At 38.8% G+C, this 26,742-nt stretch overlaps 1 protein-coding gene across 1 annotated transcript; it reads right to left on the bottom strand.

Annotated features, from left to right (window-relative positions):
• Positions 1–1,369: 1,369 nt before the first annotated feature.
• On the bottom strand, positions 1,370–24,791 carry LOC130086510 (uncharacterized). The gene is made up of 6 exons (XM_056252577.1): positions 24,536–24,791; positions 6,058–6,165; positions 5,926–5,979; positions 5,699–5,743; positions 1,622–1,697; positions 1,370–1,454 (listed from the first exon to the last, which is right to left on the bottom strand). The coding sequence occupies exons 1-6, from the start codon at positions 24,669–24,671 to the stop codon at positions 1,370–1,372; spliced, it is 504 nt and encodes a 167-aa protein (XP_056108552.1). The 5' UTR covers positions 24,672–24,791.
• Between the last annotated feature and the right edge of the window lie 1,951 nt (positions 24,792–26,742).

Raw genomic sequence — 26,742 nt, 5'->3', positions numbered from 1 at the left:
AAATCTACTGTAGATTTAGTCGACTAAAATGTTATTGTATTTCGTCGACTAAAACTAGACTAAAACTAAAACAATTCAGATGACTAAAATATGACTAAAACTAAATGCTATTTTAGTCAAAAGACTAAGACTAAAACTAAATCAAAATTTGCTGACAAAATTAACACTGGCCACCGCGAAGGTGCCAAACACTTGAACGCAGACGCTATGTCTCGACGGCCTCAGGGTGAGGTTGTTCAACAAGATAATGGCAACGAACGGAAGTCCGCAAAGTTTTCGGTCGCCACACAGACCACATTGTTCAAGCCTCAGTCAAACCCTGCATCAACACCTTTGCAAACACCAAAAATGGATGTTAATTCTCTAGTAGTCACGCCTGTTCCAAGTTATGTCACAGCGAACCTTATTCAAATTCAAAGCGACTGGAAAGTAGCAGAACAACAACGATCTGACTCTGACTTGGCCGCTGTCCTCTCATGGGTAGAAACGGGTCATAAGCCCCCTTTGTGGAGGCTCCGGAACGCGTCACCATACGTTAGGAAATTGTGGTCACAATTCAGTCGGTTAACAATACATGAAAATGTCTTGTGTAGACTGTCGCGTGAATCTCCGGCGGATGACGTCCTCCAAATTATCATTCCGACGTCCTTGGTTCCAGACGTACTGACCCATGTGCACGGCGATCCTTCAGTTGGCCACTACGGACATGCTAAAACCCTGAATAGGGCTAGGCGGCTCTTTTATTGGCCCTACATGTCTGCAGACATTTCTAAACATTGTTCTCGATGCGCGGCCTGTCAGTCACGACGTTCGCCTGTGCCTCGACCACAAGCTCCGCTCATTTCCATTTCTCCTGATCGACCATTCGAAATCGTCGCCGCGGACATAACCGAGCTGCCTCCGTCAACTAAAGGAAACCGTTATGTTTTAGTGATGATGGACCTGTACACTTAATTTGTAAATCTGTATCCTTTGAAGGATCAGACAGCTATCTCTGTGGCAGGTTGCATTTTTGATCATTACATACCGCAACATGGGGTTCCAGATGCCTTGCACTCCGACCAAGGCAGACAATTCGAATCTGACCTCATTCAAAATCTCTGTAAGTTATTGGGCATTAAAAAGCTCCGCACATCACCCTACCACGCCCAATGCGACGGCGCTGTGGAGCGCTTCAATCGTACCCTAAAAGATGAGCTTGCTAAATATCTCTTTGAGTCTGGTAGGGAATGGGACAAACACCTCACACATGTCGCATTAGCGTACAACACCATCAATCATTCCAGTACCGGGTTCACGCCATTCTTTTTAGCGCATGGACGCGAGGCCCGCGTTCCCTTAGACGTGCTATTTCAGGACAGCACCTCTGTCACTTCAGCCACATCGGGTACGCCTGCAGCGTTTGCTCATTCACTACGACGCAGATTATCCTCTGCTTATCGATCAGCAACTGCCTTCCGGGACAAAGCGCAAGAACAACAACGACATTACTATGATCGTCGTGTGAAGTACACTCCATACAAGGCGGGCGACTTGGTACTCCTTGATGACCCAGCCAACAAGCATAATAAACTACGTCCTCGCTGGGTGGGTCCTTATGAGGTTTTACAGTCAATAGCACCTCTTGGTAGTCTTACTCCCGTGGATTTTGCTGTTCGTGATACTTCCAAACCACACGCCAAGACCAAAGTCATTCACTATAACCGCATGAAGCCATACATCACTGACCACTCACAAACACACGCACCCCCCTCACCTCAGTTAACCGCCAAACCAAACACACTGAACACACTATCAGGTCTCCTTCCACCTCATGTTACGCCAATGGCCCCAGGGCCTTCCGCTGGACCCCGCAGGCCATGTTTGCCGCCAGCACACCAACCTTTGCCGCAGCACGGCCCTTTACCTGATGTTTTAAAGGACAATGCTAGAGACATTTGCCCCGCACCTCCCTTGGTACAGCGCTCCCAAACGCCAACTTCGGTGGTAGTGGGAGTACCCGCTGGTTCCCCAGTGGCCCCGGTCACGCAGTCCTCCACGCTACACGGACGACCAAGGTTGCGTCGAATGCCGGCTTATTTGAAAGACTTTCAATTGTACTAAATGGTGTACCTTGAATGGTGTACCTTGCGGTTTTGATGTGAGTTGGCTATATCATTATACAGTAGGAATAGTATAATGAGTATTTTGTGTTATTTTTATTTTATTTTTTGATACCACTGTAAGTTGTTTAACAGTATAACAAGTTCATTGTTCTCATGGTTATACAGCAGTGAAAAACAAAAGTGTATAATAATGTGTACGTTTCATGACATGCACTGTTATATCACGTTCTCTTGCATTTTGTGTCAACATACATAGAAATGAGGACATTTCTTATAGGAAGGGGAGTATTTTGTAAGAATCGAAAGGAGAAGGTTAAATAAAGTTAGATGGTACGCGAGATATCGCGAGCGTAAGGGAAAGAAAAAAGGTGAAAAGAGGAGGAGTCGAGAGAGGGGAAGTGAAGAGATGAGTGGGTTGAAGGAATGGTCAATGTAATCGGTGGAACGATGTTTAAGAGAAATGTTGAAATAAACACTGAGTTCTGAGCAGAGAAGTCTTAGTCTGCCTCTTCTATCAAGCGACCGCGACAGAAGCAGAAAATAGTCAAGAATCCACGCATAATACTCGGTAAGCACGGATTTCTCAAGACCTGCGAATCTGAGTATTACAAAAGTGTTAATATATCACAAAATAACAGCTAAATATAAGGATAAATGAACTTACATTCATGCACGCACATTTACCACTCGTAGAAGATGGCGGCAGAGACGAAACTGAAAGTAAACTAAGGCCCTGTCCCAATATCCGCACTTGCGCCCTTGTGCCCCTCAATGCGCGTTCTCGCTAAGGGGTGCAAGACCGTAGGGTGTCCCGATCCTCTAATAGTGTTCTCCAGGGGTGATCGTAAGGGCACTTAATGCACCCCTTTTGCAAGTGCGCATCAGACCTCACTTTGCTGTGGGATATTACCCAGAATCCTTGTAGTGTTGTGACGTTTCGAACAGCTAACCAATGGGGGAGAATGGTTGCTATGGTGCTGTTCGGGAGCGGAAACTCCGAAGATAAAGGAAGCCGGTATGGTGAAGTGTTTTTCAAGGCCGCGAAATTTAAAAATATTAGTGTTATCGTGTCACGAAATGTAGTTTTAAGAGTTTTTCAGTCGAGAATATAGTTGTTTAAAGCTCAAATCTGTGGTTTGTTTATAAAGATAGCGCCTATTTAAAATTTTGATCTGACTTTTTCGGAGTTCCAGGGATCAGCGGGCGCACGGCGCTCATGTACCCCGCCTGGAACAGCCTTACCTCGGCTAGTCATTCTGACGTTTCCCGCGGGCTCTGTGTCTAGTGGTTAAACATGAGCTATAAATCGGCTTTTGTATATCTAACAGGCGATCTTTGGTCTCATTAATCTATGATTTGTTCCCTGGCAAATCGTTTTGGCTGAGGGCAAAGTGAAGTTTCATAACTTTATATATTTATGCTATTTAACTGTAACGTTGTAACGTTAGCCTGTTGACTTCTGTTTGACTGAATCTTTTAACTTGCTTTATTTCTTGACTTATATAGCTTCTTATACTTTTTAGGCTACTTATAATTTAATAATGGCTATTATTGATCAATAAAACTGAAATTTAACAAAAAAAAGACAGGGTTGTGTCATTTTATTTCATATAGCCTATGTAAGACTTTTAATATATAGCCTTAGCCTATATATAATATATCACCAACACGTCATGTATTTTTTCATGTATGGGATGGGAAGAATTTCATATATCAATTTCCATAATAACATAATTAAAATTGCATTTCGAATCGCTGTGAATACGGTAAGGCAGTATAAGCTCAGGTAAACCCCAATCACAATTTATTTTAGCCAAAAACTGTTTTAATATTAATAACATTAACAGAAAGGTTGGTAGCTAAGAGTAAAAAAAGATATTATTTTTTTCATTCAAAGGATTGTGTCATGTTACAGCTATTATAAGCAGCACACACATTAGCCAAATGAATGGTGTTTGCTCTCCTGATCACAACAGAAGTGACGTGTGCAAAACTGTCCCAATTCTGCTCTTCACAGCTTTGGGCCCTTGCGCACTTACTCCGCTAAGTGCACTTTCAACAAGTGTCCACTTCCAGGAAGGCCTTAGGGCTCAAGTGAGAATTGGGACGGCGGAATGCGCGTGAGTGCGCTGGTTGGCACAACAGCATAATATACATTACAGGGCTACCCATACCATATCAGTATAAGGAATTTAGTACAATTACTCATGAATATTAATTAGATGCTTCGAAAACTTCCTGGAGACTTAAGTCATGTGACCACGTGACGCAGCTTTTCAGACATGATTGAAAAAAACACCAAAACGTTTTAATGTGAAAAAACTAAGCAAAGAAAGATTTTTTTTTGTTTTTGTTTATTTCTGTCCTTTCTATTCCTGTTGGCTATTCACTCTGTTTTGAGGTTGTTGGGGGTAATTATATTAAAATTACTTACAGATACCTTAAAACAATTTAGCCATTGAAAGGACCAGGAAAACAATTTTCAAAAAATATAAATTTTTCCTTAAAATATTTTAAATGACATTTACCACTTTTTGCATTAAATGATTTAAAGGGACAGCAGTGCATGCGGGATCTGTGAGAAAGACTTTGAAACTGTAGAACGTATATTTTTCTTGAATTGTGAACCGGTTTAGGAGTTTTAGCTTTTGTAAGAGCTGCAATATAAAGACTTGAACAGACTTGTTCATGTTAGAAGGTCTTTTCTCTCTCTTCTGTTTTCTGTTATATAGATACTGTCAACATGTTTTAATAACTATGCCACAAAGGAATGTACTTGAATTTTGTTCAATTTAAATAAAAACCAAGATAATATATATATATATAGGCCTATATATATATATATATATATATATATATATATATATATATATATTTCTAACCAGCATGTGAAATGCCAATCAGTTGCATCAAGTCAAATGCACACATTGATATGAATAAAAAAAAAAATCTAATTAGTTGTCAAATTTAAAAAGTAAGTGTTTGTGCTGACTTCAATTTTTAGGTGTAGTCAACATGAAATGTGAAGTTGTACTAAGTGACAACTTGAATATTTGAGTTGAGTAAACTTAAAATTTTAAGGCAGCACAAACACTTACTTTTTAAGTTCACAACCATTTTACAGTATACTTTAAAATATATATTTTGAGTTTACTCCTAACTGACAATGTTAAAGCAAATTGGAATGAATTAAATTATTAACACAAAAACTGTTTAGAAGAGCAAAGGGAAAATTCTCACTAAATACAAATATTCAATATTATTTAATAACTGTAAAAGAAAGGGCTGTGTAGAATGATTGCGTATGAATGCACAGAAACAGAGTGAATCCACAGCATGTCAAAACCAAACTCGTTTAATTTCATAAACTATTATAGACTTATTCTTTTTAGTAATCATTTTACATTAAGACGCTGACTTCAGAAGACAGTATATGATAGTGAATGTTTGTGAAAGACACTTTAACTGATCACAGTATTAATATATATCTGTGGATTATGTGAGGCTGAACTACAAAAATCAAAACTTTGACGGGTCAGTCTTTTGCATTGGAACAAAATAGTCCATAGATTGAGTCCTGGGCAATCCTTTACCTTCATCATCATCTTCATCATCGTCATCTTCAAATGTAATTGTTTCTGTGAGAGATAATGTGAAATAAAGCAGAAGTTTACTGAGTTTTTGCCTGTCTATCGGTACCTGTAATTAATAATCAATAATTAAAGGTATTTTACATTCATCATAATAAAGTTTCTAATTATATTTCCACAAAATGAAGCACAAAAGTCATTAAAAAAAAGGTCTGAAAAGAGAAACTGACTTGTGTACTTTTGACCATGAGAAGACATTGTCTGGTGTGTCACTGTATAGGAGTCTGAAATGAAAAGGCTAGTTAGTGTAAGACTATTAATAAATGCTTTTAATGTCAAATACTAGTGTAAATAATGCATACATCCACGGGGAAATGCGGTAATATCATCCTCATGTTTAATGCCGTAGAAACCAAGTGTGCGATTCTTCTTCAGTGTCTTAAAGCGGTAGCGAAGAATAGTGTCTGCAACTGTGGAAGAAACATGAGGAACACACACACACACACACACACACACACACGCATCAAATCACATGTTTTCCTCATTAATATGTGCTTTCTGATTTACTATTAAATCTCAGGCTTCTCCGGTAATAAGAGCTGAATCTACATTGAAATACAGATTTTCTTTGTTAACATCTCAATATTCTTCCCACATGTCCGCTAATGTAAACAGAAGACTGCAGTGCTGGACTTACGCTGGTCTTCAGGAATGAGATTTCTCTTTAACTCCTCCACTGTGGTGTTCCTGAACTCCTCTTCTGAATCCGCCACAGGAACTGTTATTCTCTCTATTCTCCGTCTCTTGTCTGTAAAGTAGATCCAGAAACTCATGTTGAATGTGCTCGAACTTTAACTATATTCCCTCGTGATGTAGAAGTAACTGTTCTGATGCACACAGTGGAGGATAGTTTCACTTTCTCTGGTTAAATCCGACATCAGTCACACCCACTGCAGGGCATCTGATACAGGACAAGTTTCTACATGTGATTCTTAGACTTACAAAAAGTATTTGACAGTGATTTTGATGTGAATAGTGTGCAGAGAGCAGTCAGTGAACATGTCAGAACTTACAGGCTTAATAACGTTAACTATGAATACTGTAGTGTGTGTGTGTGTGTGTGCGTGTGTGTGTACGCGCGTGTGTGTACGCGCGTGTGTGTGAGTGTGTAAACAGGTCCAGCCAGATAAAAGGTCCAGTTAAAAATTTCTGCAAGAAAAGGAGAGATAAGTAAAGTTACAGTATCTCAGTTTTCTTAAACGAAATATCACCATTATTCACAATAAAAAAAAAAAAAAAAATAAAAAAAGAAGAGATCCCCAAAACTCAGTTAAACTCAGCCTCAAACATTAGCATGGGTGAGTTCTGCATCTATAGGCTCAAGCCATGCAGTCAGCTCACAATTAACACACAATAATCAACAAACCAAAACAATACTAAAACAAACCATAACAACGGAAAGAACACAGCAAATATGATTTTTTAAATAAAAAATATTATTTATAATATTTTTTTTTACAACAAAAATGAACCATCACTGAACTTACTGTGACTGTGACGCTATTTTCTTCTGGAAACAAACTTTGTTGCATTATTTTCCTGTTATCACGGTAAAGCTGCTTTGAAACACTGTGTGTTGTAAAGATGATAATAACTTGACGATTGTGCGCTCAAAAGAAGACAAGGATCATCTTCAACTCTTCTCCAGTGTTATCATGGCTGGGAAAAGTCTTTTCCTCTCTGTCTCTTTCTTATCTCCATCAGACTCTCTTCTGTCGTGTCCTTTCCTATCTATGTAATCTATGTAAGTGTAAGAGTTTGTGCGGTCAGAGGACGTTCGATTATACCGGTGCGCAGGAGTGGAATAAGTTGCCATTGGACATTAAGGTTTTAAAGGTGAACTAAGTAACTTTTTTACCTTAACCGAACAGCTTTGGAGTCATTGTAATGTTTATATTACTGATTTCGTGTTGAATGGTGGTCGTCTCGCACCCCCCTGGTGCCTGTGAGCCGCAAAACCACCCTTGCAACTTTGGGCTGGCGAAGTATCGTGTGATATCAGGTCTCGCGAGGTAACGAATTGCTTTACGGCAAAAAACAGATCTGATAAAATTCTGATAAAATGAGCATCAAACAGAAATAACCCGGCGCCGTATACATGTGGTGTTGGGCGCGCGCAGCTCTTAAAGGGGCCACACCTTATTTCCACTCGTTACAGCGTCCATCCTACTGAACAGGTACCGGTGTACAGGGGGAGGGGATCCGGCCGTGAGTGCGAGCCTTTTCTGCGTGAGTGCTATTCACGACAGTACAAGTACTCCACAGAGACTCTAGGGGTCGCTGTTTGACAAAAACGGAATTCCTACTTAGTGCTGCTTTAAAGTTGGGTTTAGTATATGAGTGAAGAGATTGTTTTTAGATAGGATATAGCTTAATAGATATGGATATTTTTTTTTTTTTTTTTTTTTTGTCATGAAAATGTCTAGTTAAAAAATCTACCTACACCAACTTTTAATAAAAAATGGGTTGATTTGTTTAGATCCATTGAAGTCGTCGTCATCATAGGCGTAATTTGCGGGTTTTTCTCAGGATCGATATTGTCCCCCACCACTTCTTGAAACATTGCACGGATGCACCTAATACAAATAAATAAAACATCTCCAGTTATATAGCAGAGCATTCATTTAGTTCGCTATTGCGAGGCAGGGTGGTGTGCTGACCAGAGGTGAGGGGGCACAGTGACCCGGACCCCTCGTGGCGCCGACCCTGGAAAGACATGATATGATCGTAACGCCAAGGGCTTTTCTGAGCATTGTTCATTGTTAATCACTGTCTTAAATGGGGGCATGTAATTATTTCATAATGTTTCCTGGGGTGCCCTTATAATGTTAGTATGATTTTTACATTAAAATTCATAATTTAGAAATAAAAGGCATTTTTCCAAGCATTTTAGCCTCTGATTTGAACGCTCTGTTTGAAGGGCGTGTCTGTGTCAGACTTCAGTGTAAATGCCCACTGCTGTGATTGGCTGTGAGTCTTCAGTGTAAACGCCCACTGCTGTGATTGGCTGTGAGTCTTCAGTGTAAACGCCCACTGCTGTGATTGGCTGTGAGTCTTCAGTGTAAACGCCCACTGCTGTGATTGGCTGTGAGTCTTCAGTGTAAACGCCCACTGCTGTGATTGGCTGTGAGACTTCAGTGTAAGCCCCCACTGCTGTGATTGGCTGTGAGACTTCAGTGTAAACGCCCACTGCTGTGATTGGCTGTGAGACTTCAGTGTAAACGCCCACTGCTGTGATTGATGCTGTGATTGGCTGTGAGACTTCAGTGTAAACGCCCACTGCTGTGATTGGCAGTGAGACTTCAGTGTAAACGCCCACTGCTGTGATTGGCTGTGAGACTTCAGTGTAAGCGCCCACTGCTGTGATTGGCTGTGAGACTTCAGCGTAAACGCCCACTGCTGTGATTGGCTGTGAGACTTCAGTGTAAACGCCCACTGCTGTGATTGGCTGCTGTGAGACTTCAGTGTAAACGCCCACTGCTGTGATTGGCTGTGAGACTTCAGTGTAAGCGCCCACTGCTGTGATTGGCTGTGAGACTTCAGTGTAAGCGCCCACTGCTGTGATTGGCTGTGAGACTTCAGCGTAAACGCCCACTGCTGTGATTGGCTGCTGTGAGATTTCAGCGTAAACGCCCACTGCTGTGATTGGCTGCTGTGAGACTTCAGTGTAAACGCCCACTGCTGTGATTGGCTGTGAGACTTCAGTGTAAGCGCCCACTGCTGTGATTGGCTGTGAGACTTCAGTGTAAGCGCCCACTGCTGTGATTGGCTGTGAGACTTCAGCGTAAACGCCCACTGCTGTGATTGGCTGCTGTGAGACTTCAGTGTAAACGCCCACTGCTGTGATTGGCTGTGAGACTTCAGTGTAAGCGTCCACTGCTGTGATTGGCTGTGAGACTTCAGTGTAAGCGCCCACTGCTGTGATTGGCTGTGAGACTTCAGCGTAAACGCCCACTGCTGTGATTGGCTGCTGTGAGATTTCAGTGTAAACGCCCACTGCTGTGATTGGCTGCTGTGAGACTTCAGTGTAAACGCCCACTGCTGTGATTGGCTGTGAGACTTCAGTGTAAGCGCCCACTGCTGTGATTGGCTGTGAGACTTCAGTGTAAGCGCCCACTGCTGTGATTGGCTGTGAGACTTCAGTGTAAACGCCCACTGCTGTGATTGGCTGCTGTGAGACTTCAGTGTAAACGCCCACTGCTGTGATTGGCTGACATGTTTGCATATGAAATAGCTAACATTACATGTGGAAATCTCTCGAAAACTTTTAAGTTTTTACTATTACAGCAATCGAGAATAACAAATCGTAAAAGTATTAATTAAAGCATTATATTTAGATCTATTCCATCACATGAAAGGTTGCAGTGATGAGCATTGATGACAGACAGTCTGTTGATCGCGTGAATGAAGTGATCTCATCATTGCAACGCAGTTTCTGCACTCTCACGAATGCTTTTACCAAATAACAATGCAAACATGATGTAAATACAAGAAGAGCTTCGTTGTGCAGTGTAACAGCATCATTGATTTCATAACGAGCAAATGTTCAGATTAAACTCGCGCTGTGTGATTGACAGCTTGTGCGATTGGAAAAGGAGCGTTCTTTGATCGCTTTCTGTATTTAATTTAATCACAGTTTAAATAAGATTATTTTCATCGTTTATCGTTGATCGTTTAGTCACTGGCTTGATTTACTGATTCATAAACAGTATTCATACTTTGCAGTCACGTGACTACCATGGATACCTGGCGGGCAACAAACGGGTATTTTCAACGTAGAGTCCTGTAGTTCCAGGTCTTTCTAGTAGCTATCAAGTCTGTAAGCGAGCTAGCTGCATAACTATGGACTAGGATTAACTCCAAGGTAGCTAAATTGTGTAAAGCAGACAAGGTTTTTTAAGATAATCGAGCAGTAATAATTCCTCCGTAAATAATCTAGCTCTACTGTTGGGTCATCTCTGGTTCTCATTGAAAACCATAGATATCACAAACCTCAAAACAACCTATCACACACTTTTGTTGTTGTTAGCAAAATACGACAGCTGTTACCGTGCGTTTACACCGCCACCGGCGAGAGCGTCAAAGTGCCCAGAAGTCATTCAAATGAATTTTGCCGCTCTCGCCGGCGGCGGGTTAGCCTACAGTTAGCCTCATAACACAAACAGCTGACTCGCCGAACCAGCTGGTGGCGTTGATTGACGAAACTACAGGGTAACTTAAAGACACAATTAATTACATGATCATACACCCATTGTATTCAAACAAATGTTGAAATTACCTTTGATGGAGTGATGGAATGATCACTGCACAGACGTGTATACTGTGAAGGTTGCATATCTCATCTGGTTAGTGCAACCAATCGCACAACAACTATCTGGCATGTCGTTTACACCTCGAAACACCAACTTTTGTATAAAAACTGGTGACGTCCTGGCAAGATCCTTGACTAGTTTACTGGGTTTCGTTGCTGGAGAACGACGTTCTTGCCCGCCAGCCAGTACTTGTGACGTCACGTGCAAAGTATGAATTGAACGATTTTTTAGAGAAAGATTATCTGTCTGAACTTAAACAATTACACATCAGAAATCACTGATCACAGATCAGGCATTAGAATAAACATGATTACTTACATGTTTGTGGCGTTGCTGGCAGATCCATATCGTGAAAGTCTGTTTGCAAAGGCTGAAGAAAGAAGCAAAGAAATTGCGACTGATTATCAAATAATCCACAGTGAAATGCACCGAACGCACAGCAGTGACTTTCACATTGTTGGAAAAAAAAAAAACACTTTCCTAGCATTAGGATCATTTGGAAGGTAATGGTATTGATCCTGTGTCGATCTTTACTCGTTCTCATGTCAGTATTCACTGCCGCTCCAAAGACGCGTGTAAGCGTTGGTATATTCTTTCACTGCACTATTACGTCATAATTCCTCACTTTTCAGATCCTGTCGTTCTCTGGCCTCGGTTTCAATAAAAGCAGTTTTTTTAATAACAAGGACGTTTTTTAGTTTTGAAACTTACAGGGTATTTTTTATAGTTTTACGACCTCCTATCTTACTGTCAAAAGATCATCATCAATATAAAGATTGTAATGTATTCTATGTAACGTGTAATACGTACTACGGAATGACGTAACGGGAAATAAACAAGAAGCATGGAGTTCACAAGCAACCTGCGTGTCGTCTGATTTGTTTAAGTAAAACAAACGACAATACATGGTGTCAGAAGTTGTAAGTGCATCGAAAGAAGAATGGCACAGTTACAGCCACCATCGAACCTATGTCTACAAGGAAATCTTTCAGAAAATTGGAAGATTTGGATACAAAAATTCGACTTGTTCCTGACGGCTAGTGGCATCGCGGAAAAAACTGAAAAAGTGCAGTGTGCCACATTTCTACATGTCGCGGGTGAGGAGGCAATTCAAGTTTTCAATACGTTTGAATTTACTGAAGAAGACAGGGACAAAATCAACCCTCTCAAGCAAAAGTTCAAAAACTATTGTGAACCAAGAAAAAACCTACCTTACATTCGTCACATATTCTTCACGAGGGCTCAAGGACCGTCAGAGAATATCGATTCCTACGTCACTGATCTAAAGAACAAAGCAAAAGACTGTGAGTTTGCAGAATTGCATGATTCTTTAATAAGAGATAGAATTGTGTGCGGCATAAAAGATGACACATTGAGAGCCAGATTGTTAAGAGAAGCAGATCTCACATTAGCAAAAGCTGTGGACATTTGTCGAGCGAATGAAATCACGTCCAGTCAGGTGAAAGCACTAAACGAAGAAGTTGACATGCATAAAATTAAGGCTGTAAAAATGAAACAAAAGAGTCATTGGATGCCAAAAGAAGTGCAACGTGACTTGAGTGACGACACAAAATGCAGTCGATGCGGTTACAAGCATGAGCAGAGAAAATGTCCCGCCTATGGTCAAACGTGCAGGATATGCAGTAAAAAAAATCACTTCGCAAAAATGTGCAAAATGGAGCGTAAACAGCCAAGAAAGATGCACACGCTTGAACAGACAGAGGAAGATGACAAAAATATGTTCCTGGGCACAGTGGACGTTCAAAGAGAAAATGAGAAAAGTATTCAAGCTGTTACCACAGAAACACGAGAAGAAAAGGAAAAGTGGTCTGAATTGCTAAAGATAAGAGACAAGAAAGTTAAATTTAAGTTGGACACTGGTGCAGAATGTAATGTGCTCTCGTTAAAAACGTACAATTCGCTGGGTATAACAGAAAAGCTGAGTAAATCTACCTGCAAGTTACTTACATACTCTGGACACCAGATGTCGCCAGTGGGACAGAATCAGTTAACATGTGAGTACAAAGGTCAGAAGCACATTATACAGTTCCAGATTGTTGAAAGAGATGCTCCTGCAATTCTAGGAAGATCAACATGTCAATCATTAGGCTTGATACAAAGGATACATGAAGTGTCTGTTGAAAATGATGACATAATGAAAAATTATGAAGATCTGTTCAGTGGTCTAGGATGCATGCCAGGATATCATCACATCCAAATTGATTCATCAGTAAAACCAGTTGTACATGCTCCACGGAAAGTTCCTGTCGCACTGAAGGAAAGAATAATTAAAGAATTGCACAAGATGGAAGAAATGAACGTCATTGCAAGACAAACAGATCCGACTGACTGGGTGAGTAGCATGGTGACAATTGTCAAGCCAGACAAAATTCGAATATGTCTCGACCCTCAAGATTTGAACAAGGCAATCAAACGTGAACACTACCCACTACTCACAGTAGAAGAGGTCGTATCTAACATGCCAAATGCTAAAGTGTTTTCTGTGCTGGATGCTAACCAAGGATTCTGGCAGATTAAATTGGACGATGACAGTTCCAAGTTGTGCACGTTCAACACTCCTATAGGAAGATACAGATTCCTACGTTTGCCATTTGGGATATCGTCGGCATCTGAAGTATTCCAAAGAGCTGTAGCACAGATGATTGAAGACCTGGATGGTGTGATAAACATCGTGGATGATTTGCTGGTCTGGGGTGAGACAGTACAAGAGCATGATGCCAGACTGAGAAAACTGCTCCAGAGGGCAAGAGAGTACAACCTCAAACTAAACAAAAAGAAATGTCAAATCAGAACATCACAAATCAAGTACATTGGTCATGTACTGACAGCAGACGGACTGAAACCAGACGAAGAGAAGGTGAGAGCTGTAGTTCAGCTACCTACACCAGAAGACAAGCAAGATCTTCAAAGATTTCTGGGTATGCTGCAGTATCTCGCCAAGTTTATTCCCAACTTGTCAGAAGTAAGTGCTCCGCTCAGACAACTGCTGGAGAATGATGTTGAATGGTTCTGGGGAAGCGAACAAGAGAAAAGTTTTCAGAAACTGAAAGCTCTAGCAACAAATGGACCAACGTTGAAATACTATGATGTAAACAAACCGTTAACATTGTCAGTTGATGCCAGCTCTGAAGGCATGGGTGCGGTTTTGTTACAAGATCAGAGACCAGTTGCATATGGATCAAGAGCGCTCACAGATTGTCAACGTCGCTATGCACAAATTGAGAAGGAACTGCTAGCGATAGTATATGGATGTGAAAAATTCCATCAATATGTATATGGCAGAGAAGTTCAAGTAGAAAGCGACCACAAGCCACTGGAGTGCATCTTCAAAAAACCTCTACATCAAACTCCATTGAGACTACAAAGAATGTTACTCAGACTTCAAAGGTACAATCTAAAAGTCAAGTACAAGCCTGGTAAAGAAATGCACATAGCAGATGCATTGAGTCGTGCTTACCTTGATGAATGCGACGAAGAACTGCTTGAAGAGGAGTTAGAGGTAAATGTAATCACAACTCAGCTGCCTGTGACAGAAAAGAAACTGCAAGAGTTCAGAAAAGAAACAGCTGAAGATCCTGAAATGCAGAAACTGAAAGAATACAGCATAAAAGGATGGCCGACAGTAAAAAAGACTGTACACAAAGACGTACAGAAGTATTGGACACACAAAGAGGAAATAAGTTATACATCAGGACTTGTGTTCAAAGCGTCCAAACTTGTAATACCAAACAAAATGAGAAAGCAGATGTTGGATAAAATTCATGAGTCACATCTCGGCATGGTGAAATCCAAAGAAAGAGCAAGAGACATCATCTATTGGCCGGGAATGTCAGATGAGATTGAGAAAATGGTATCTCAATGTGCTACGTGCAACACTCATCGAAACAGTCACACAAAAGAACCGCTAATATCTCATGCCGTGCCAGACAGACCATGGGCAAAAGTTGGTACTGATTTGTTTCAGCACAATGGTTCTGAATATTTGATGTGTGTGGACTACTACTCCAAGTTTCCAGAGATTGCAAAGTTGAATGACACTACCAGCAGAGGTGTAATACTTGCAATGAAATCACTGTTTGCAAGACATGGTATACCTGATGTGGTAATATCAGATAATGGTCCACAATATGCCAGTCGAGAATTCAAGTGTTTTGCAGATAACTGGGAGTTCGAGCACAAAACGTCGAGTCCGAGATATGCTCAATCTAATGGACAAGCAGAAAGAATGATCCAAACCATCAAGAGAATGCTCACAAAGTCACAAGATGAGAATGGAGATCCATATGTTGCGTTGCTGGAATACCGCAATACTCCACTAGATGGCATTGGTTTGTCACCGGCACAACTTCTAATGGGAAGAAGATTGAAAGCTAAACTGCCAACTTCGAGCAAATTGTTGACTCCAAAAGGATGCGAGAAAGTTCAAGAGAAACTCAAACAGAGGCAGTCAAAGCAAAAATTTTATTATGACAAAAACACCAAACTGTTGCCAGAGATATCACCAGGAGACAAAGTGAGAGTGCAGCAAGGACAAATCTGGAATCCTGCAACAGTTTTGAAGAAACATGACTCTCCGAGATCGTATGTTCTTTGCACACCAGATGGAAGGATCTACAGAAGAAACAGAAAGCATCTGTTAAAGACAAAAGAACAAAAATTTCCATCAGCACCTGATCAGGATGACTTTAACACCGAGCAAGAAACAAATGCAAAGTCAGAGAGAGAGATGAATCCTGATTTACCTGTCATGGTGAAACAAGCACATCAAAATGGTTCAACTGAAGAACAGACAAAGCCAAACATCATCACGAAATCAGGAAGAGAGATTAAAATTCCTTCTAGGTTTAGAGACTATCACATGCACTAGCATTTACTACAATGCATCAGAGTAAATGTTTATTCACATTAGTATTAATGACTGTTTTGTGAAAGCATTAGTAAACGTTGAAATAAGTTAAAGAGTTGTTAAAAAAAAAAAAAAAAAAAAAAGGGGGGATGTAATGTATTCTATGTAACGTGTAATACGTACTACGGAATGACGTAACGGGAAATAAACAAGAAGCATGGAGTTCACAAGCAACCTGCGTGTCGTCTGATTTGTTTAAGTAAAACAAACGACAATACAAAGATCAATATCAACCATACTAATATTTTCCGCCATCACTCTTCGTTACTGCGCGAACTTCCGCGAACTGCATGTGATTGTAATCAGAGCTCTGATTGTAACGTGCGCGAGGGGTGGCGTGTGCCCGATCTGTGATTGACAGTCAGATCTCACACCCCCCTGCGCTGATTGGACATGATGAACCGGGAGCTGTGGATTTTTGCAAAACAAATAACACGCTCCAGGTGGAGTTAGAAGCTCGGGTTTTTTTCTAAAACCACTTTATTTATGTTGTTCTGTCCGATTATAGTGTCGATTTCACTGAATATGATCAAAAAAATGTTGCCGACGGCAGCTTTAACTAGCTAACTTGAAAATAATAGTTATTACAGGATTTGAGTTAGTTGATTAGTTAATGTCAATATTGTTAATATTATACAAATCAAATGTTGTACCTATTAACTTTAGTTGAAAGAAAATGCATTTATTAAATGTTAAACTAAACAATACTATTTTGTTTGTAATTTCTTTTACATTTATTGTTATCGACCATCCCAAGCATGTAGACCTATACACTCACCTAAAGGATTATTAGGAACACCTGTTCAATTTCTCATTAATGCAGTTATCTAATCAACCAATCACATGGCAGTTGCTTCAATGCATTTAGGGGTGTGGTCCTGGTCAAGACAATCTCCTGAACTCCAAACTGAATGTCAGAATGGGAAAGAAAGGTGATTTAAGCCATTTTGAGCGTGGCATGGTTGTTGGTGCCAGACGGGCCGGTCTGAGTATTTCACAATCTGCTCAGTTACTGGGATTTTCACGCACAACCATTTCTAGGGTTTACAAAGAATGGTGTGAAAAGGGAAAAACATCCAGTATGCGGCAGTCCTGTGGGCGAAAATGCCTTGTTGATGCCAGAGGTCAGAGGAGAATGGGCCGACTGATTCAAGCTGATAGAAGAGCAACTTTGACTGAAATAACCACTCGTTACAACCGAGGTATGCAGCAAAGCATTTGTGAAGCCACAACACGCACAACATTGAGGCGGATGGGCTACAACAGCAGAAGACCCCACCGGGTACCACTCATCTCCACTACAAATAGGAAAAAGAGGCTACAATTTGCAAGAGCTCACCAAAATTGGACAGTTGAAGACTGGAGAAATGTTGACTGGTCTGATGAGTCTCGATTTCTGTTGAGACATTCAGATGGTAGAGTCAGAATTTGGCGTAAACAGAATGAGAACATGGAACCATCATGCCTTGTTACACCTATGCAGGCTGGTGGTGGTGGTGTAATGGTGTGGGGGATGTTTTCTTGGCACACTTTAGGCCCCTTAGTGCCAATTGGGCATCGTTTAAATGCCACGGCCTACCTGAGCATTGTTTCTGACCATGTCCATCCCTTTATGGCCACCATGTACCCATCCTCTGATGGCTACTTCCAGCAGGATAATGCACCATGTCACAAAGCTCGAATCATTTCAAATTGGTTTCTTGAACATGACAATGAGTTCACTGTACTAAAATGGCCCCCACAGCCACCAGATCTCAACCCAATAGAGCATCTTTGGGATGTGGTGGAACGGGAGCTTCGTGCCCTGGATGTGCATCCCACAAATCTCCATCAACTGCAAGATGCTATCCTATCAATATGGGCCAATATTTCTAAAGAATGCTTTCAGCACCTTGTTGAATCAATGCCACGTAGAATTAAGGCCGTTCTGAAGGCGAAAGGGGGTCAAACACAGTATTAGTATGGTGTTCCTAATAATCCTTTAGGTGAGTGTGTATATATATATATATTGCGACCGGCTGTCTGTGAATGTCCTGTGAGTCGTGACACACACATCCAGAAAACGGATCTCTTTCACGCTTGAACAAACACACACAATAATGCAGAAATGTCTGTTTTGTCGAGTGTCCTCATAACATCAGTCTTAAATGAGTTAATAGTGTGAGATCGTCACACAGATCCGCGTGCGGCGGCTGGTTTAAAGGGACAGCAGCCAATAAAGCTTCTGTCAGTGAATCCCAGAACACAGCGAACAGAGAACATTACTCACTGCTCCTGACTGAAGAACTGTTGTAGCTTTATTAAAGATCCCTGCAGAAACCCTGAAGCTGAACTCAATTTAATGCATTTAACTTTGTCTATCTTTATAATATCTGTTATTTTATTAAATTGTAGTGTTTGTTTTATGGAGAGCTTGATTAATCAGACCAATAAGAGACTTTTGAATACAACTCTTCCTTTTTATTATACAAACGTGTCATGAAATGTGTACAAATGAATTAAACTGATCCGAGATCCGGTACAAATAAATTTTAGACATCAATCGCTGGTGAGGAATACGCTTAAAGTATATTTGTTTAAAGTATTAGTTGTTTGTATTCAGTTTAATTATAATAAAGCTCTTTCTGTCCATTGTTGTGAACTTTTCATCACAAACAAAACTTGTGCACTTTTCCACTGTTAATGTTCATAAGAAGAGAAGTGTCAATCATACAGCATCATAGAGAGTGTGTTATTACACTATATGTGTTCATCAGTCAGAGAAACTCAATAAGTCGCTTGGTCACTTTTAAGACTATAAACGGGTCCTTAAAATAATTATAAAAACTGTTATTACACTCTTCCACCAATTATACAGTCTCACATAATCATCATTAATATTCATATTATGGTCTGATCAGTTAAAGTGCGATTTAGTTCAAATTTTATAAAATCATATTCTCTTCTGATGTCGGCCTCTGAAAGTGAAATATTTCAGTGAATATATAATAGAATCCTCATATGAACAACAACAGTCACATGACCTGATATAAAAACACATGTTATTAATGTGAGGCTGAAATATAATATTCAACATTATTCAACATTATTCACTGGGTTTCAGCTGAGGCTGATTCATGTCAAGTAATAAATTTTCCATAGATCGGGACCTGGGAATTACTTTAACTTCCTCTTCTTCACCTTCAGATGATTCTGTGAGAGCTGATGTGGAGAACAACAGAACATCCGTCAGAAACTGAACAATATCGTGTCATGAATCTGTCAATCTGAACCTTTAACTTTAATTGTATGAAGGATCAATAATTCAACATGTTTTACACTCATCATCATAAAGTTTACATTTATATTATGTAGAGGATATGTGGGATAATTGTTCAACTGTGAACTTTTCATCACAAACTAAACTTGTGCACTTTTCCACTGTTAATGCTCATAAGAAGAGAAGTGTCAATCATACAGCATCATAGAGAGTGTGTTATTACACTATATGTGTTCATCAGTCAGAGAAACTCAATAATAACACAATTATGAAGAATAAAACAACAGTAAACATCCAAACAAACCGATGTTTTGACCAACATTCTGTAAATCACATGTACAGTAAAACATGATGATAACGCCTGATCTTAAGATGTCGCCATAAAAATATATGAAAGTATCATTTCTGAATGTTTTTAGAGCTTTTTTTATGTGAAGGTCAGCAAAACATTAAGAGAATATTCTATATTATCATTCTTCAAACATTATGGAAAAATTACTTTCGAATGTTCTTAAACGAGTTGCAACATTTTAAAAACGTTGATGAACATCAACTAAAACATTCCAGAATAAATATTCCATTAATGATGTATATATACAATAATGTTTTTGTGTTAATGTTTTCAGAACATTATTAAAGACCAGAAAACTTTGAATGAACGTTATATAAATGTTACTGTAAGAACGTTTGTTCATAATCTCTTATAAAATCCTGGTTAAACTGTGATCATCACTGACACTCGACTGCTGTTCCTCTGTGGGGTTTAACTGTGTGACAGATATTAATAATCACATCAAATAATACAATATACAGACTTTCAGTTTAAGAGCAGAAGTCACTGAAGAATTATTAATATAAAATCACAGAGAAAACAAGAGTTTGTCTTCAGTGACGACAGTTTGAAGACTATAAAGGCCTCTTAAAATAAAATATTTCGTTACACAAATGAATTTATAATAAACACCTCATGGAAATATGAAAAATATAGTAAATGTTCCTCTTATTGATATCGATCCATCAGTGCATTATATTATTATAAGTGTTATTATATATATATATATATATATGTGTGTGTGTGTGTGTGTGTGTGTGTGTGTGTAATTATAAAGCAGCACAATGTTAGTCTTCATAATCTTTCATCATAAAGTAATAAATTGATAACCTGAAACAACTTTTCTTTTCTGTTTACTGTAATGCATATACATTCTCTGAAACACTTTATGTCGATATCAGTTTATGAGTTATTAGAGTATTAATAAACCCTCTGGTTAATATTTACTGACTTTATTTTGATGCTCCTCAACAGACTATAACTTTACATAAACTTATATACAAACTATAACTCAAACTATACAAACTATAAATAATAATTATTGTAGGCTACTAATACTGAGAGTTAGTTACATGTACATTTATTTCTGTTCTATTCATGTTTTCGCTCTAGTTTTTGGGGAAGATATATTGGTCCGGGTATCGTTCGTTCATTTGTTTTTGCTTTCATATATGAAAACGAAAAAAGTAGAAAACAACTCCTTTTTTCGTTTTTTCGTTTTATTTGAAAAACGAAAAAACGAAATTATGACTTGATTTTTGGTTTTCTCGTTTTTGCACGGAAATCAGAGAAACCACTTGATATTCCGATTTTCCCCTGTGGGTGGGGCTAAATCTGATTGGCATGATATGCATTCATTATTTTTCAAATTAAGAGTTTTCCAAACACTGTATTTGTTAGCCTGTAAAATTAATAGTCTATATGCATGCTATTTGTCACCCAATTATTTGGCTTCACTGACTGAAAAAATCTATTGAAATAGCCTCAATGTAAACATTTTCACGCATTGAAGTTGTCACGGTGGTTATCAAACAAAAGGCAGAATGGAGAGAAGGCCCTTCTTATTGTTTATATTGCATTCCATCGCAATATAGGTTACTTTTGCCTTCCCTATACTCCTGCTCACTACAGTTTAGAGGATGCCTTGTTTCAAGACAATTATTGGCAAACACCTACAGTAGTCAACCAGAATGCCTATTATCGCCGCAGAAAAAATAAACCAGTCGCATTTCAAGTAGGCTACTTCGCGAAATGACCTCCAGGTGGCGCAAATGGATACTGTGCAAAACAGCAGCAATTGCCGCATTTTGAAATGTAAGCGGGGTTAATGTCAATTAACAGAAAGGACGAAAAACTACAACTATGGTAAACAGAATATATTTTTTAGGCCAGAAAACGAGAACAATATCCTATATTTCATATTGTAGGCCTATCTAGACGTCGGTTGGCGACATAAGCCTCTTCCCCGGGGGAGCAGCGCGATAACAAAACATAAAAATAAATAAATTAGGTGCAATGAAGCTGATTTTTACTATTCTATTGAGGAATGAATGAAGAGCGCTTTTAGTCCAAAAGAGCGCACATTTAGAAAAAAAATAGTATGTTCACGTCTCATTACTTTAGAGAGAATTATTATTTCTATAAATTTGTTCACTAAATGATGTGCTCTCGAGGGGTTTGAGTGCTCTCTCCACTGCCACCACAATAGAATAAGAATAGGCCTATATGTCATCAAAATGAAAAAAAAAACGAAAAAAAAAAAAACGTTTTATATAACACAAGCCTATAATATGTAAGTTATCACACCAGCAAAAGTGCTGATTTTCTGAACATCTGCACAATCGCAAATGGGAAATGATACAACAGTTCAATAAAGTTACTGAGTAACTTTTATAGATAGGCTACATTCTTTTTTTGCTCCGTCCAAGAAAACAGAGCAAACAGCAGAACCGCTGCGCCTCCGGGCAACACGCGTTTTGTTCTATGGTTTTGTTCCTCAAAATATCTGCATTTTTGACAGAATTAGACGAGTATGATTCATGTAGACTACCCATTCATAAATACAGTCGTTTGTTAGGTTAAGCGAATTAGGATTTTTAAACGACTTGTTTGAATAAAGGATTCAACTCCCTCATTTAGATGGAGACTTGCCGCCACCTACTGGCGCCTGGCGGTGTTAGTTTCATAGACGTTTAATTTTTTTTTCAATCATTTCATATTTCTACCTACAATTGTTTTACATTTAAAACATTAATCTCTTAACATAATTTATGCAATTATAATTTGCTGTGTAAATCATCATGCCATGTCTAAACAGCCTGTGTCAATCCAAAAATGTATTTTATTGGTACCGACTTTCTTTTATTTGGTCATAGTAGCCATACACCGTGTCTTTGCATTCTGATTGAATTTGTTGACTAAATGTAAGAATCTGTCATAAGAGGACAGATATATGACAATGATCCTGCATTATATTGTATTATAATGACGATGTAATATTAGCCTACCACTAAACTTTGACTATATGCCTAGGCATGCTTATTACTTGTTCTAGGAACCTCAAAGCATATTTACATTTTTGTCTAATTTGCTACTCCGTCATGATGTTGTAGGGCCAAAACATTAACTCAAGCCCAGGGGCTCCCAGCCCCCTAAATCTTACCCCCTAAGTCCTGTATGTGCATACAGGCCATACATAACAAATAGAAATATAAAAAATATATTATTCATGAGTATTTAAGTTAATAAAAACATCTAAAACAAAGAATAAATGTATATTATTTAAATTTGTATAATGACAACTGTCAGTGCATGAACACTGGCTTGAATTTAGGCTATTTCAATAGATTTTTTTCAGTCAGTGAAGCCAAATAATTGGGTGACAAATAGCATGCATATAGACTATTAATTTTACAGGCTAACAAATACAGTGTTTGGAAAACTCTTAATTTGAAAAATAATGAATGCATATCATGCCAATCAGATTTAGCCCCACCCACAGGGGGAAATCGGAATATCAAGTGGTTTCTCTGATTTCCGTGCAAAAACGAGAAAACCAAAAATCAAGTCATAATTTCGTTTTTTCGTTTTTCAAATAAAACGAAAAAACGAAAAAAGGAGTTGTTTTCTACTTTTTTCGTTTTCATATATGAAAGCAAAAACAAATGAACGAACGATACCCGGACCTATATTGAAATTACTTACAGAACCTTTAATTAAACCATTAAAAACACAAGGAAGTGGAAACATTATAACAAAATATGTGATATAAAAATATATAAAACACAAACTCCATCATAAACTTTGACAGAGAAAGATTAATATTACACTTCAACCCTCAGTATGAATATATTAATAATGGATTATGCGTTTTTTCACTGTTAATGAAACATGATGTAAGATTCAGTGTGAGTTTAATGCATTTACATGTTAAGAGCTCATATTTAACTATAGATTCAGTGCTGGATATATTATATATGTTATATATTTTTCTTCAGACCTGACACTGAGATGATGTGCAGAAGAACAGAAGATTATGATTATTTGCCGTAGATCTGCTATTAGTGTCTTTATAAATGTCTTTATATAAATAAATAAAAAACACTGATAGAGAAAACAAGCACTGAGAAACTGACCTCCTGAATGTGGACAATATCCACTAGATCCACTAGATCCAATCCATCCCTCCTCCAGGTAACAATCCGGTGGATAGGGCGGTGGACTGGGAACTGAAAGAAAAGTTCAGTTAGTTTAAGATTATAAATAAATGCTTTAAATAATTTCCAACACTTGTGTAATGCTTACTTCCACTGCTCGCTGTAATCTCATCCTCATGTTTAATGCCGAAACCGAGTGTGTGATCATCCTCCAGTGGCTCGAGATCAGAGTTGTCAAGTTTAGTGTTTTTAACTGTGAAGGAACAGCGAACACAATAATCAAAAGTATTTTATACTAATCGTAATAAAGTTTCAAGTTATATTGCCACAAAATGAAGCACAAAACTCATAAAAAAGGTCTGAAGTGTATAAAAGCTGTAACATGTTATTATAAAACATTCCTCCTGAATAAAGGCAGTGGATAGAGCGGTGAACGGGGAACTGAAATGAAAAGGGCAGTGAGTTTAAGACTATAAATAAATGCTTTTAATAATGTCAAATACTAGTGTAAATACTGCATACTTCTACGGCGCACTGCTGTAATATGATCCTCATGTTTAATGCCGTAGAAACCAAGTGTGCGATTCTTCTTCAGTGTCTTAAAGCGGTAGCGAAGTATAGTGTCTGCAACTGTGGAAGAAACATGAGAAACACACACACACACTTCTGAATCTCAGGCTTCTCCGGTAATAAGAGCTGAATCTACATTGAAATACTGATTTTCTTTGTTAACATCTCAATATCCTTCCCACATGTTCGCTAATGCACACAGAAGACTGCAGTGCTGGACTTACGCTGGTCTTCAGGAATGAGTTTTCTCTTTAACTCCTCCACTGTGGTGTTCCTGAACTCCTCTTCTGAATTCGCCACAGAAACTGTTCTTCTCTCGCGTCCGTGTCTCCTATCTATAAAGTAGATCTGGAAACTCATGTTGAATGTGCTCGAACTTTAACTATATTCCCTGGTGATGTAGAAGTAACTGTTCTGATGCACACAGTGGAGGATAGTTTCACTTTCTCTGGTTAAATCCGACATCAGACACACCCACTGCAGGGCATCTGATACAGGACAAGTTTCTACATGTGATTCTTAGACTTACAAAAAGTATTTGACAGTGATTTTGATGTGAATAGTGTGCAGAGAGCAGTCAGTGAACATGTCAGAACATATAGGCTTAATAACGTTAACTATGAATACTGTAGTGTGTGTGTGTGCGTGTGCGTGTGTGTGTACGCGCGTGTGTGTGAGTGTGTAAACAGGTCCAGCCAGATAAAAGGTCCAGTTAAAAATTTCTGCAAGAAAAGGAGAGATAAGTAAAGTTACAGTATCTCAGTTTTCTTAAACGAAATATCACCATTATTCACAATAAAAAAAAAAAAAAAAAAAAAAAAAGAAGAGATCCCCAAAACTCAGTTAAACTCAGCCTCAAACATTAGCATGGGTGAGTTCTGCATCTATAGGCTCAAGCCATGCAGTCAGCTCACAATTAACACACAATAATCAACAAACCAAAACAATACTAAAACAAACCATAACAACGGAAAGAACACAGCAATATGATTTTTTAAATAAAAAAATATTATTTATAATATATTTTTTTACAACAAAAATGAAGCATCACTGAACTTACTGTGACTGTGACGCTATTTTCTTCTGGAAACAAACTTTGTTGCATTATTTTCCTGTTATCACGGTAAAGCTGCTTTGAAACACTGTGTGTTGTAAAGATGATAATAACTTGACGATTGTGCGCTCAAAAGAAGACAAGGATCATCTTCAACTCTTCTCCAGTGTTATCATGGCTGGGAAAAGTCTTTTCCTCTCTGTCTCTTTCTGATCTCCATCAGACTCTCTTCTGTCGTGTCCTTTCCTATCTATGTAATCTATGTAAGTGTAAGAGTTTGTGCGGTCAGAGGACGTTCGATTATACCGGTGCGCAGGAGTGGAATAAGTTGCCATTGGACATTAAGGTTTTAATGTTGGTTTTAGTATATGAGTGAAGAGATTGTTTTTAGATAAGATATAGCTTAATAGATATGGATATGTGTATTTTTTTATTTTATTTTTTTGTCATGAAAATGTCTAGTTAAAAAATCTACCTACACCCACTTTTAATAAAAAATGGGTTGATTTGTTTCGATCCAGTGCAGTCGTCGTCATCATAGGCGTAATTTGCTGGGTTTTCTCACCACTTCTTGAAACATGGCACGGATGCACCTAATACAAATAAATAAAACATCTCCAGTTATCTAGCAGAGCATTCATTTAGTTCGCTATTAAATAAGAGATCTAGCGCTAAAATGTATTGTTTTTTAAATCAAGCTGAGCGCTCGTTTTCGCTGCTATCAGTGTCATAGATACAGTGTTCTCTTGTGGCGCGCGCGCAGTCGCCATTGCAGAAAATCTCTATTCGTTCCGGTGAGATCCCAAAATAAAATGCACACAAACGTGTCCCTGCGTGATATAGACTGTAACCACTGATGAACATATTCAGTTTTGATGAGAGAGAGAAAAAAGTATACGAATGCGGATCACAACCCGTAACCTCTGACACGCTTGGCAAAAGATCACTAGACCATTGAAGAACTCAAACAAAACTCGCGGATCGATGCATTTATTTACGGGTTGCAAAGTTGCAAAGCTGATTTAATTATGGTAAAACTAAATTAATTTACAAAATAGAGTATATATACAGTATATATGTAGTTAAGGTAATTATAATATGTCAGGAATAAAAGGGCGCAGTGGTAGCGTGCCTGTTGCCGAGTCTCAGCGGCTGAGATGGCGTTCTGAGGTTGCGAGGCAGGGTGGTGTGCTGACCAGAGGTGAGGGGGCACAGTGACCCGGACCCCTCGTGGCGCCGACCCTGGAAACACATGATATGATCGTAACGCCAAGGGCTTTTCTGAGCATTGTTCATTGTTAATCACTGTCTTAAATGGGGGCATGTAATTATTTCATAATGTTTCCTGGGGTGCCCTTATAATGTTAGTATGATTTT

This window comes from Rhinichthys klamathensis, unplaced genomic scaffold, assembly GCF_029890125.1.
Source record: "Rhinichthys klamathensis goyatoka isolate OS25496 unplaced genomic scaffold, OSU_Roscu_1.1 h1tg000096l_1, whole genome shotgun sequence".
Taxonomy (NCBI): domain Eukaryota; kingdom Metazoa; phylum Chordata; class Actinopteri; order Cypriniformes; family Leuciscidae; genus Rhinichthys; species Rhinichthys klamathensis.
The sequence above is the reverse complement of the archived record's forward strand: the minus strand, read 5'-3'. Positions and strand labels throughout refer to the sequence as shown.